Source organism: Equus quagga, chromosome 14 (assembly GCF_021613505.1).
Source record: "Equus quagga isolate Etosha38 chromosome 14, UCLA_HA_Equagga_1.0, whole genome shotgun sequence".
NCBI lineage: Eukaryota > Metazoa > Chordata > Mammalia > Perissodactyla > Equidae > Equus > Equus quagga.
In genome coordinates this window covers 90,819,235-90,832,686 of record NC_060280.1, presented here as the reverse complement: position 1 = coordinate 90,832,686, position 13,452 = coordinate 90,819,235, and the positions used below count along the sequence as shown (strand labels likewise).

Sequence of the window (13,452 nt, the reverse complement as noted above, 5' to 3'; positions counted from 1 at the left end):
TGCCCACTTCGGAACCCTCTTCAGATACAGCGGAAATCCTTCCTTCCACTTTCACAGCAGTTAACACTGCTCTGACCAAGAGTTCTGGATATGATCTCCCCTCTTCTTTCACAATCCTCTCTGAGCCGTCCACCCTCACATATTCAGCATTCACTGCCCCATTCATGGAAGAGACATTCATTTCCTCATCACCTCCTTCCTTCTCTGAGACTACAGCTTTTGAGAGAAAACTTCTTTCTCGTTTGACTCGTGGACAGAAGGAACCAAGCACAGCCCTGGACTCCAGCTCATCTACACCCGGAAAAACACTTTCTTCTCCTTTCCCCACTCATCTTTCAATGAATCCCAAGACTGATGCCACCTCTTCTCTGAAAATATCTGTCCCTTACCACCTTCCTTCTTTCCCGTATACTGAAATCCCCATGAAAACCGTCACCCACTTTTCTGCTTCTCTCCCCATTACAGGGTCCACTTCGGTGACCTCCTCCCCTTCTGTTCCTGTATCTGAAAGTGCTCATCACCTAAGCACAGATATGGTATCTTCCGCTGAGACGATTTTGGCCAACACATTGACACCTTCTCTGTCAGAGTCTATGGCTTCCTTTACCACACCTGGAGTTCCTCGTGCCAGCTCAGCTCCCTTCTCAGTCAGTTCATTTTTTAGGACAGTATCAGGTCTTGGGGATGTTACTATGTCCACCATTGCAGAGAGCCTACCTTCATCAGCTTCAACACCCTCCCCCTTTTCAACCTTCACTACCACTCACTCTTCAACTAGCCCAGTGCTCCATGAGATTACTTCCTCAACTGCTACCCCACCTACAGCGGACACCGACCCCGAGGCAGAGAGCAGTACTGCTGAAGGACCCTTGGTTATGGCCAGCACTTTGGAGACGTCTTCTCCGTCAGTCAGGACATCTTTATCACCCGTTATGGATACCAGAATGACAGAAAGTGTTGACTTGGCAATAGTGACAAGTTCTTCTCAGGTTCTTCCACACTCAACACAGTTGACAAGTAAGGACCCACAGCTCCTATACTCCCAATATTTGGGGCTCATAGGAAATGGTTCCTTTCCTGAGAGGTAAAAAATGAGTTAATTAGGGGTTTATTACTGCACCAGAAACTCTTTTAGCAAACATTTGTATATCTATCCTCAGTTCCAGGCACTGGAAGAGGTACTGGGGAGACAAAGATAAATAAGCAACCAGCTGAATAATTATGGTACCATGATAGATGTTCTAACATTACTAATAATGCTGCTGCTGATAATAATAATTATAACAAATGTTTACAGAGCACTTATTCTGTGTCAAGCACTGTCCTGTTATTTAATTCTCATTTGAATTCACTTGGAAGAAGGGACTCTTATGATCCCATTTCACAGATGAGTAAACTGATGCAGAGACGTTAACAGCAGCTCAAGATCACAAAGCTGGCAAGTGATAAGAACTCAGACCACGTGCCACTAGGAATCCATGTTCTTAACCATTAGTCTATGCAGTACTGCTCAGAGAGGTAGGAGAAAAAGCTAGAGATTCTGGAATCACAGAATCCATAGGAAGGGAGAGTTTTAGGAAGGAGGAATGGTCCGTTCTGTCAAATGCTACAGGACAGCCCGATTGAAATGAGTTGAGAAATTCTTTGACAACGTGTGGGTCCTCAGGGATGCTAATGAAGGGAATAGCAGTGAGCTGTAGAGGGCTAGAACAACACCTAAAATAATACAGAGATACAGGGGAGGGATTCCGCCTTTGAGTTGAGCTTGTTTCTATATTGAGAACAGTGTCAAAGGGAAGGGAAATATGAAAGAAAATGGTGTGCAAATGAAAATCAAGGGAACAAAGTCCTTTTGGACATGGGAGGGACCCAAGCCCAGGAGGAGAAAGGCCACCTCCAAGAGATCAGTAGATGAAGGAGGGATACTATTCTTCTGAAAAGTTAAATTTGATCCCCACTTTTATTCTGGACACTAGTCCAAAGAGACCCTCCAACTATTGCAGCTGCTTCACTAAATATCTGTAGGAGGATGACGTGATTCTCTCTCACACTAGTTTTAACAATTCACAGCAAAGTTAGACACATCGATGGCTATTGACTCATGTCTTCAAGCATGGCTCAGTAGTTGAGTCATGGATGTTTAGTAAGGAAGTCATGAGTTGGATGGTAAGAAGGTAGAAGTGTGGTTGGATGGGTGGAAGGATGAAAGGAAGAATGGAGAGATGGATAAATGAAAGAAGAAAGGCTGGATATATGGAAGGAAGAAGGGATGGATGTATAGAAGGAGGAAAGGATGAAAAGAAGGAGGGATGGGTGGAAGGGAGGATTCAAAGAAGTAAAGATTGAGGAAAAGAGTGATGAAAAGGTGAAAGGAAAGGAGAAAGGACACATAAAAGGACAGATGCATGGTAGGAAGAAAGGATGAAAAGAAAGATGGAACGAAGGAAGAATAGACGGGTAGATACAGGGATAGATGGATGAATCTATGGGTGGATGAATGGATCCATGGACAAATGTGGCCACTTATGGCATATAGCACTGGCTCAAGTCCATACAAATGGACTTGAGATGAATTGAGTTGTACAGTGAATTAAGTGGATCCATTTAGACAGTGCTGTCCTTCTGGATGAGATGAGTTACCGTAGGTTTCTTCCCCGCCCTCACCTGCAGGGACTGATGGCATCATAGAGCACATCACAAAGATACACAATGAAGCAGCACATGGAGGCACCACAGGACCAGTTTGTGTCCCTCCAGCATCGCATCATCTGCTAGTCTTAGAGATAGGTTCAAGTTCACTTACTTCCCAGTAATCCCACTTGTGGCCTATTTCCTATGTTAGAGAGACGAAAGGTTTGTTTATTTAAAGAAAGAATTGTGTGCAGTTGCCATGGGCTTCCCTGTCTTAGCTGGATCTTTGTCTAATGTTTACTAGGTAGATATTACCAATTTTCCTTTTCTCATAGCATGCTGAGTAAGTTTAGTTCAAGGTTAGATATGTCAACTTTACAAATTTGACCCAGTTTAACTTACTGAAAATAGTTATTAATAGCTTTCTGTGTGTTCAAAGAGAAAAATCTGGTGAAGTGCTTTGCCATTGCTCATCATCATCATCAAATACATATGAAGCTCTTTAGGATATCTGCTCTCAGAAATATGGTTTTTAGGATATTCTGAGCAACACAGGGACACTGCTTTATCATCAGAGTCAAAATCTCCTTCATTTTGTCCCTCCCCCTATGCCAATCTCCCGAAGACTCTGTGGTCTTTATAGAGAAGCTCCACGTACTTCTTCCTTCCTCCTGGGAACCATTTTCTGAAGCCCTGGTCAGTGCTTTCTGTCTCAGCCAATGCCACTTGACTCTTCTTCAAGGCTGAATTCCAGTCAGCTTTTGTATTTCCTGGCAAATTCAATGCAGTATAGGTTTATTTTGTAGTAGAAACACAAAAAGTAGAAGCAATAGTAACAGTAGTAATAATATGCAGCAGCAGTAGTAGCGGTAGCAATAACTCCAGTAACAGTCGGTAAGGGTAGCAGTAGTAACAGGAGTAATAACAACAGTGATAGGTGGTAAGAGTAGTAGTAACACCAGTAACGGTAGGTGGCAGCAGTGATAGTAGTAATAGTGGTAGTAGTTAGTAGCAGTGGTGGTAATAACAGTAGCAATAGCAGACAGCAGCAGTAGTAGCAGTAGCAATAACTCCAGTAACAGTCGGTAAGAGTAGTGGTAGTAACAGTAGTAATAACAACAGTGATAGGTGGTAAGAGTAGTAGTAACACCAGTAACGGTAGGTGGCAGAAGTGATAGTAGTAATAGTAGTAGTAGTAGCAGTGGTGGTAACAACAGTAGCAATAGCAGACAGCAGCAGTAGTAGCAGCACTGTCTTATTGTGAGCCACAAGGCACTTTGCTTGGTGCATTGTTATCAGCACACTGAGACGGCCACTGTACCTATCCCTACTTTATAAAAGAAAATGGATGTCGAGCAGGATTTGGTAACATCTATTCAGTGGTGGAGCCTGAATCTTAGTGCAAGACTACCTTATTCCAGACCTCCCCATTCTTAAGCACAATGATACATGATCACTCTTAAGTCAGAGGAGACCTGCCTGTGTATACATCCATCCATGTATTCATTCATTAATTCATTCACTCATTCATTCATTCAAAAAATAGTTGTTGAGAACGTAGTGTATGCCAAGCAGTCAGACATTAATAGCTATTACCAAGAAGACTGTGAGGGGTGGTACAGTACTGGTTCAGACAGTATGAAAAGGAAATATTGAGGAGAGACATATGAATTCTTACATGAATTTGTAAAGGTAAATTTCAGCTGGCATTTGAAAAGGGGCTGAACATAAGAAGTCTGATGAGAAATAGGCATGTCAGGCAGAGAAAACAGCTTGAACAAAGGCTCAGAGGCTGGAGGGGACCAGAGAGTGCTCAAGAATTCATGGGGGAGTTACAGCCTAAGATGAGGCAGGTAGGGCAGGGGAATGGCAATCACAATTCCTTTTCCCATTCCAGAAGCATCGCAGGCACATCCTGGGCGGAGACATTTCTCTCTCTTTCCTCATGTGGAGAAAAAATAAACTACTGCCAGTCCAGTAAGTGGTAATAATTTTGTCTAAATTGTGTGTCCATCCCACAATTCACAGGACTACCAACAGGAGGGACGGAGAGGGCAGAGACAACTGCTACAGCGCCTTTGACCGCCAGAGTCTCTACTCCCACTTTAAGAATGCTGACTTGTCTCATGACTTCCAGTAAAATGGCCAGCACAAGCACAACTGGAGTGACCATCACAACCCCAGATGTTACCCCTGATGTTCCTGAGATGACAACCTTGTTGGTCACCAGACCTAGAGCAGAGACCAGCACAGCAGCTCCCAGGACAATGCCACCTATTTTCAATAAAGGATCAGAGACCATGTCCTCACTGGCCCCTAGTTCTGGGAAAGAAATGAGTTCAGCTGTTCCAACTCTGATTGTTTCCCTTGCTGAGCCAGAGGCCACAACCTCATGGGCCATCTATCCTGCAGAGACCAGCTCAACTGTTTCCAGCACAACTCTGAATGTTTTCCATAGTGACTCAGACAGCACACCCTCAGCAGCTACCAGTTCTGGGGAAAAAGTGAGTTCAACTGTTGCAACTCCGACTGTCTCCCCTGATGTACCGGGGATGGTGACCTCACTGGTTACTAGTCCTGAGGCAGAGACGAGTATGGTTATTCCAACTCTGACTGATTCCCAAGATCAACAAGAGACCGAAGCCTCATGGGTCACCCATCCTGAAGCACAGAACAGCTCATCCATTCCAGCTCCAGCTGTCTTCTCTAGTGTGCCAGGGCTGGTGACTTCACTGGATACCAGCTCTGGGGCAGAGACCAGCCCAACTGATCAAACTCTAACTGTTTCTCCTGGTGAGCTAGATACAGTAGTCTCATGGGTTACCCATCCTGGAGCACAGACCAGTTCAGACATTCCAACGCTGGCTCTCTCCCCTGGTGAATCAAGGGTAGAAATCTCAGTAGTCACCAGTCCTCGGGAAGAGACTAATAGAACCTTTTCAACTGTGACTGATTCTCCACACAAACTAGACACAGCAGCCTCGTGGGTCACCCATCCTGGGACAGAAGCCAGTTCCATTGTTCCAACTTTGGCTGCCTCCCCTGGTGAGCCAGATACAACAGCCTCATGGGAGCATTCCTCAGAGACAAGGACACCTGTTTCCAGAACAACTTGGAGTTTTCCCCGTACCGAATTAGACACTACATCTTCAACAGCCACCAGCCTGGGAGTGGAAGCCAGTTCAGCCATTCCGACGATGACAGTCTCACCTGATGTACCAGCTTCAGTAACCTTAATGGTCACTAGTTCTGTGACAGACACCAGTACAACTTTTTCAACTCTGATTGAGTCCCTGAAAGAACCAGATACAACAATCTCCTTGGTCACCCATCCTGAAGAGTCCAGCCCAATTGTTCCCAGGACAATCCCCAATGTTTCCCATAGTGAATCAGACAGCACACCCTCGATGGCCACTAGCCTTGGGACGGCAGCCAATTCAGCCATTGCAACTCCAACTCTCCCCCCTGATGTATCAGATATGGTGACCTCAAAAGCCACTAGTTCTGGAACAGATGCCAGTATAGTTATTCCACCTCTGACTCTTTCTCCTGATGAATCAGAAAACACAGTATCATGGGTTACCCATTCTGGAGCACAGACCAGTTCAGCCATCCCAACTCCGACTGTCTCAGGGATGGTGACCTCGCTGGTCACCAGTTCTGGGGCAGAGGCCAGTACAACTTTTCCAACTCTGACTGATTCCTCACACGAACCAGAGACCACAGCCTCGTGGGTCACCCATTCTGGGACAAAAGTCGGGAAAGCTGTTACAATGCTGACTGTTTCCACTGGTGAGCCAGATGCAACAGCCTCATCGGTTACCCATCCTGCGTCACAGACAAGTTCAACCATTCCAACTTTGTCTGTTTCCCCTGGAGTATCAGGGGGGGAAATATCACTGGTCACCAGTCATGGGGCAGAGACCAGTACAACTTTTTCACCTCTGACTGATTCCCCACATAAACCAGAGACAACAGCCTCAGGGGTCACCCATTCTGGGACAGAAGCCAGTTCAGCTGTTCCAACTCTGACTGTTTCCTCTGGTGAGACAGATACAATAGCTTCATGGGTCACTCATTCCACAGAGACCAGCATACCTGTTTCCAGAACAACTCCAAATTTTTCCTATGGTGAATCAGATACCACACCCTCAATGGCCATCAGTCCTGGAGCAGAAGCAAGTTCACCTATTCCAACTACAACTGTTTCTTCTGGTTTACCAGATATGATGACCTCACTGGTCACCAGTTCTGGAGCAGAGACCAGTATAACTTTTACAACTATGACTGATTTCCTACATGAACTAGAGACCACAGCCTCATGGGTGACTCCTTCTGAGACAGAAGCCAGTTCAGCTGTTCCAACTCTGACTGTTTCTTCTGGGGAGCCAGATACAACAGTCTCATTGGTCACTCATCCTGAAAAGACCAGCCCAACTGTTCCCAAAACAACTCCCAATGTTTCCCATAGTGAATCAGACACCATGCCCTCAGCTGCCACAAGTTCTGAGGCAGAATCCAGTTCAGCTGTTCCAGCTACAACTGTCTCACTTGGTGTACTAGGGGTGGTGACCTCACAGGCCACTAGTTCTGGGGCAGAGACCAGTACAACTTTTCCAACTCTGACTGATTACTCACATGAACTAAAGACCACAGCCTCTTGGGTCACCCATTCTGGGACAGAAGTCAGTTCAGCTGTGACAACTCTGACTGTGTCCCCTGGGGAGCCAGAAACAACAGTCTCATTGGTCACCTATGCTGCAGAGACCAGCCCAACTGTTCCACAAACAATCCCCAGTGTTTCTCATAGTGAATCAAACTCGACACCCTCAATGGCCGCTAGCCTTGGTGCTGAAGTCAGTTCAGCTGTTGCAACTCCCACCATCTCCCCCAGTGTATCAGATATGGTGACCTCACAGGTCACTAGTTCTGAGGCAGATGCCAGTATGGCTATTCCAACTCTGACTCTTCCTCCTGGTGAACAAGTGACCACAGCCTTCTTGGTCACCCACCCCAGTGTAGAGACAAGCACAAATATTCCTGCTTCAACTGTTCTTCCTCATTCACCAGAGACCACCCCCTCACCATCCATCCAACCTGGGTTGGAGATTAGTGTAGCTCTTCCCACTCAGACTGTTTCCCTCAGTCCACCAGAAACAACATCCTTCACCACACCTGTGACCGAGACCAGCATAATTGACCTAGGTCCAACTGTCTCACTTGCTGTTCCTACGGAAACAGCCTCACTCTCCACCCATCCTGGGACAGACATCAGCACAACTATTTCAACTTCAGCTCTCTCCCCTGATTTACCAGAGACCACAGACTTATTGGTCACCATTCCTGCAGCAGAGGCCAGTACAAGTATCCCAACTCTGACTGTTTCCCCTGCTGTTCTCAGGCCTGCCAGTACCCCTGCAACAGCTGGTGAGCCTCACACTGTAACTTCATGGAGCACAGACACCTCACCACCTGCAACCTCAGTGGGACTCGAAGAATTTACCGAGACTGTGACAGGGGACACTGTGACCTTGATAGCATCACAGACCCCAACACCACCTAAGACCAGTCATGGAGAGGGATCAGGTTCTACTACTATCCTTAAAAGTACAACTGTTGAGACCACTAACTTAGCTTCCACAGGTTCAGGCCCCACAGTGGCCAAGACCGCAACCACCTTCAATACACTGGCTGGAAGCCCCTTTGTCCCTGTGACCACAACTGGGATGTCCACCTTGGCCCCTGTGAGTGTGACTTCAGGAACAAGTAAGAATAACTTTTTTTAAATTGTGGTTGTGTATATATTTAGATAATAATATTTGCCATTTTAAATGTACAATTCAGCAGCATTAATTACAGTCACACTTTGTGCAACCATCACCATTTCCAAAACATTTTTTTATCTAATGGGTAACAGGATCTGTGTACCCATTAGACAATGACTCCCCTTTCACCTCCCCATTCAGCCCCTAGTAATCTGTTTACTATCTCCATGAATGCACCTATTATAGATATCTCACGTAAGTGGAATCATATAATATATTTGTCCTTTTGTGTCTGGCTTATTTCATTTAGCATAATGTCTTCAAGGTTCATCCATATGGTGGTATATATCAAAACTTCATTCTTGTTTATGGATAAATAATATTCCATCTTATGGACATACCACATTTTATCTGTCCATTCATCTATTTATGGACACTTGGGCCATTTCCACCTTTTTACTACTGTGAATAATGCTGCTATGAACATGGGTGCACAAGTCTGTTTGAGTCCCTGTTTCCAATTCTTTTGGAATACCTAGAAAAGGCATTGTTGGGTTGTTTGGTGAATTAGTTTCTTAGGACTGCCATAACAAAGTATCACAGACTGAGTGGCTGAAGCAACAGAAATTTATTGTCTCACAGTTCTGGAGGCTGGAGGGAAGTCCTAGGAGAATGCATAGAACGTGCACCTTGGAGTCATTCCTTCTGGGAGATGAGGGAGCTAGAGTATTTATACACCAACTCCCACCAGTCATTGCCCAGCATGCTCCCTGGGCCTGTTAATTCCTCCACGACAAAGAGATTCAGGTGCTGGCATGAGCTGAAATGTTACCCTTATGAGCCAAAGGGATGTGGAAGTAGGGTGATCAACTCATCCCACTTTGCCCAGGACTGCCACACTTTTAAAACTGAAAATCTGCATACCAGAAACCCACATAGTCTTGGGCAAACTGGGATGGTTGGTCAACCTATGTGGGAGGGTCTTGGACAGTGACTACTCCACAAGGTGTCTCAAGTAGGACAGCCTAGGCCAGACCCCAACTCAGCACTGGAGTTATAGTGTGTCCTCAGAGCCTTATTACCCCCCTGACCCCAGGCCTGACTCAAGACTGGCTTCATTTTACTCTTCCCCACACCCTGCAGCTGCAATTCCTTTCTTGATGCCTTTTACCGTCAACTTCACCATCACCAACCTGCACTACACAGAGGACATGGGAAACTCGGGCTCTGAGATATTCAATGCCACTGAGAGACACCTGCAGCACCTGGTGAGAGAGTCCCCCACCAATGCCCATCTCTCCCCAATCCCACCACACCCTACTGTCTTGGTCCCTCCTGCTCATCTCCTTTTCATTCTCTTCCAGCTCGAGCCCTTGTTCAAGAACAGCAGCATTGGTTTCCTCTACACTGGCTGCAGACTGGCTCTGCTCAGGTGAGACCTCCTCCAAAGCATCTGCAGAAACCCCAGTTCTCTTCTTTCTTGATCCCCCACACCCTGGTCAACCACGGCTACTTGGGCCTTTGCTGAGAGACGGTATATAAGTGGATCCAAAGTGCCTATGTTTGAACCCCAGTTATCCCATTTGCTAGCTGTGTGACCTTGGGCGAGTCACATAACCACTCTGTTCTTCAATCATATTATCTATAAAATAACAACCGCACTTTACTCTTGGGGTTGTTAACCGTTCATCACAATGCCTGGTACATTGTGAGTGCTCAAATAATGGGATCTTGTATTACCAGCTGGTGTAGCATCTTTAACAACTGTGTCCCCAGAGTCCCTGACACTCTCCCTGCTCCAGCTCATCTCTACCCTATTGAGGACAGACTCTACACACTGCAGCTCTGCCCTTTATTCCCTAAAAGTAGGTAGGGACTTCCTTTCCCAAAGAAGTCTTACTGAACCAAAGAGAAAAGCAAACCAAATATTCAGTACAGGCAGTATATATTGCAATTTAAAAACTCAAATGGACCTTAACTCTGCAGAAATGGCCTGTCTTCTCCTCTCTGCCTCTGTCCATCCAGTGTCCTCTGAGGTCAGGGAGCTCAGGACCCTTTCCTTACACTTCATGGACCCTGCAGCCTCTATTTGGGGTCTTCCATCCAGCCAACTCAAGTTGTCCTGCCAGAGAGGGGGCTCCTCTACCCACATGGTTCCAGGAGGAGAGATTTTTGGAGTACTGTAGATAAAAATTGTCCTCAAAGGAGATGCACCACCACACCGGCCCTTATCACTCCATAAGATGGGGAAGCTGGGGGAATCAGTAATAATAATATTGCCCACACTACATGCTGCCTGATAATCTAAGTGGTTTACATGTTTTCATTCATTTCAGCCTCAGAACAACACGATTATTATCCCACCTGGCAGATGAGAACACTGAGGTTCAGAGTAGTCAAGCTGCTTGCTTGAGAGGAGCCAGGATTTGAACCAAGGTGTTCTGGCTCCAGAGTCCCTGCTTTTAGCTGAAATAGTAGCAGAAATCAAGCTTTCTGTGCTCAACAACATTTACATTCTTAGAAAAGTACTCAGAACTCCAAAGAGCCTTTGGACTTGGAGGTTATATCTGTCCAAATTTACTGTATTAGAAATTAAAACTGAGAAATTTTATAAATATTTATTCATTAATGATTAAAAATAACAAACCCATTACATGTTAACAGAAAGAACATATTTTTATGAGCAATAGCTATATTACCCCCCCCCAAAAAGCATAATGAGAAGAAGGCCATTGTTTATATTTTTGCAGATCTTTTTAATGTCTGGCTTAGTAGAAGACAACAGGATATCTACTTTTGCATTCAGTATTTTACAATATTCCACCTTGTGGCCTCTGGAAAAAATTTCACTGTATATTCCTGAGAGAATGAAAGTGAAAATAATGTTTTAGTATTATTTTGAAAATATATTTTACTTGGTGGATGCCCTGTAAAAGTTTTGTGAACAGGGTCCCTGGACCACACTTTGAGAACCTCTGCCCTACACTATATGGGCATAAAATGGGAATTCTTTGAATAGCATGGATAATAGCAAGCAGAATTCCCAGGCAAGAGAAGAAGGGGATCTTTCTCCGTACCTGTAAAGCCCTCGCTTTGGGTGAATCACTGTAGGATCAGCTCAAATTCAGGGTGAAGATATTTTTGAACCACACTGTCCGCTTGTTACTTCTTAACTCATTTTCTCTGTTTTTCCCCAAACTTGGTTGCCTGCCCATAATGTGTTCCCAAATTGTTGACCTCAGCCTTGAGATCCACCAACTTGAAATAAAGTCCCTGTTTCAGGCCCCATGATGGTTGTTGACAGCATCACAGCCAGTTGTGGAAGTGATTCACTCACCTTCCCCAAGGTCTCCAACCTTCCTGTTTTTTCCCTTCCACATGCTTCCTGGCCCCAGGATTCTCAGGATTTTCTTCACTGGGAGCTCCATATGCCCAACCCCATGGCCCAAGCAGGACTCACCTGTTACTGGAGTGGACACCATGTATATTTACTTTCATGAGTGGACAAGGAGCATTCTATGGGCTGGTAGTGGGAAGAATGAGCTTGAAACAATTAATAAAAAGAATGGGGAGCAGCAAAAGAAAGCTAGCTAAGGAATAGCCCTGGTGAACACTGCATTTAAGAAGATGAGGGGTCTGAATACCCACATGAGACAGAAAAGATGTGTTCAACAAAGCAGATGAGACCCAGGGAACAGCTCTGACATCGAAACCAAGGGCTACAATAGAGGAAGGAGTTGTCAAGAGTATCCAACTTTCTGATGTCTCTGCATGTCCCTATTCTCATGTCTCTCCTTCCTCAGGGCTGAAAAGGATGAAACAAGCACCAAAATGGACATGGTTTGCACTTACCGCTCAGATCCCACAGGCTTCAGGCTGGACAGAGAACGGCTGTACTGGGATCTAAGCGAGCAGACTCATGGTGTCACTCAGCTGGGCCCCTATACCTTGGACAGGAACAGTCTCTATGTCAATGGTGAGTAGTTATTCTGCAGCTTGGGTCTCCTCCTGTTTCCCAGATGGGGTCTTCTTGCAGTACAACTCCTCTTCACTCATGTTCATAGCTCTAGACCAACCTAAAATTTCCATGGGGGATCAGTTCTCTCTCTTCGTAACATCTAAAAAGCACCTTTCAAGTTCTGGAAATGAAGGTTTCCCCCATAGTCTTCTTCATTTCAATGGCCATTCACAGAATCCCCAGTAAAGCATGCAGACGTGAGAGAAGGAAGAGGGTAATGCATGCCCATGATGGCCATTGGGGTTAACTCTCCCACAAGAGGCAATGGGTTCCCAATGCAGTGACTGTTCCATTTCTTTATCTTCTTTATGGCAGCATGTGGTCCTGTACCCATTCTCCAAGGGCCAGCTGGAACCACATCCCACCTGAGAAACAAACAAAGCTGTTAGTAATTTTTTTTAGCAATAAATTCCTTTGCAACAATGCTCTTAGCAACAGCACCCACAGTAATACCTATACTGAAGACTAATATTTTTTGAGGGATTCCTATAGTCCAGAACATTATGTATATTATGCCTGACTAACCCTGCCCAACACTCTGAGGTATTATGTATATTTTCCAGAGGAGCAAACAAGGCTTAGGGAGGAAAATCCATTTCCCCAAGATTAGGCAGCTAATACATGTGGTAGAGTTGTGACTCGAACCCTCAATTGACTCTAAAATCTAGGCCCTCTAACTGCTAGGCTATACTGCAGACTAACCCAGCTAGAGCGAGCCTCAAATCTCAGGATGGGAAGTCATATCAAGGGACCTATAATGTACAATTTCAACTAAAGCTCAGTTAATTATCTCCACTATATCACATTGGACATTTTCTTTCTACCTGGATTAAAACTTGTTCTGTATTTCAACAGTCCTTGGCAATTACTTTAAAGCAGTAGTTACCACTGTGGGTTTTGGTGAATTACAGGTCTTCTTTAATTAAGCCCTAGTCTTGCCTTTTTATCCTATGTGGCCCTGAACAAGCCTTGCATCCTCTCTATGGTTTAGTGTCCATTTTCAGAATGGAATTTTTTAAAAAATCACCTGAGACTAGT

General features: G+C 45.2%; 1 protein-coding gene across 1 annotated transcript in view; it reads left to right on the top strand.

Moving 5' to 3' along the window:
- Window positions 1–338: 338 nt before the first annotated feature.
- Window positions 339–13,452, top strand: part of MUC16 (mucin 16, cell surface associated) — a 73,908-nt gene continuing 60,794 nt past the window's right edge. The window contains exons 1-6 of the mRNA XM_046638305.1: window positions 339–1,017; window positions 2,671–2,809; window positions 4,769–8,406; window positions 9,540–9,664; window positions 9,761–9,828; window positions 12,200–12,372. Coding sequence (XP_046494261.1) covers window positions 339–1,017; window positions 2,671–2,809; window positions 4,769–8,406; window positions 9,540–9,664; window positions 9,761–9,828; window positions 12,200–12,372 — 4,822 coding nt within the window. The remainder of the gene's footprint in view (window positions 1,018–2,670; window positions 2,810–4,768; window positions 8,407–9,539; window positions 9,665–9,760; window positions 9,829–12,199; window positions 12,373–13,452) is intronic.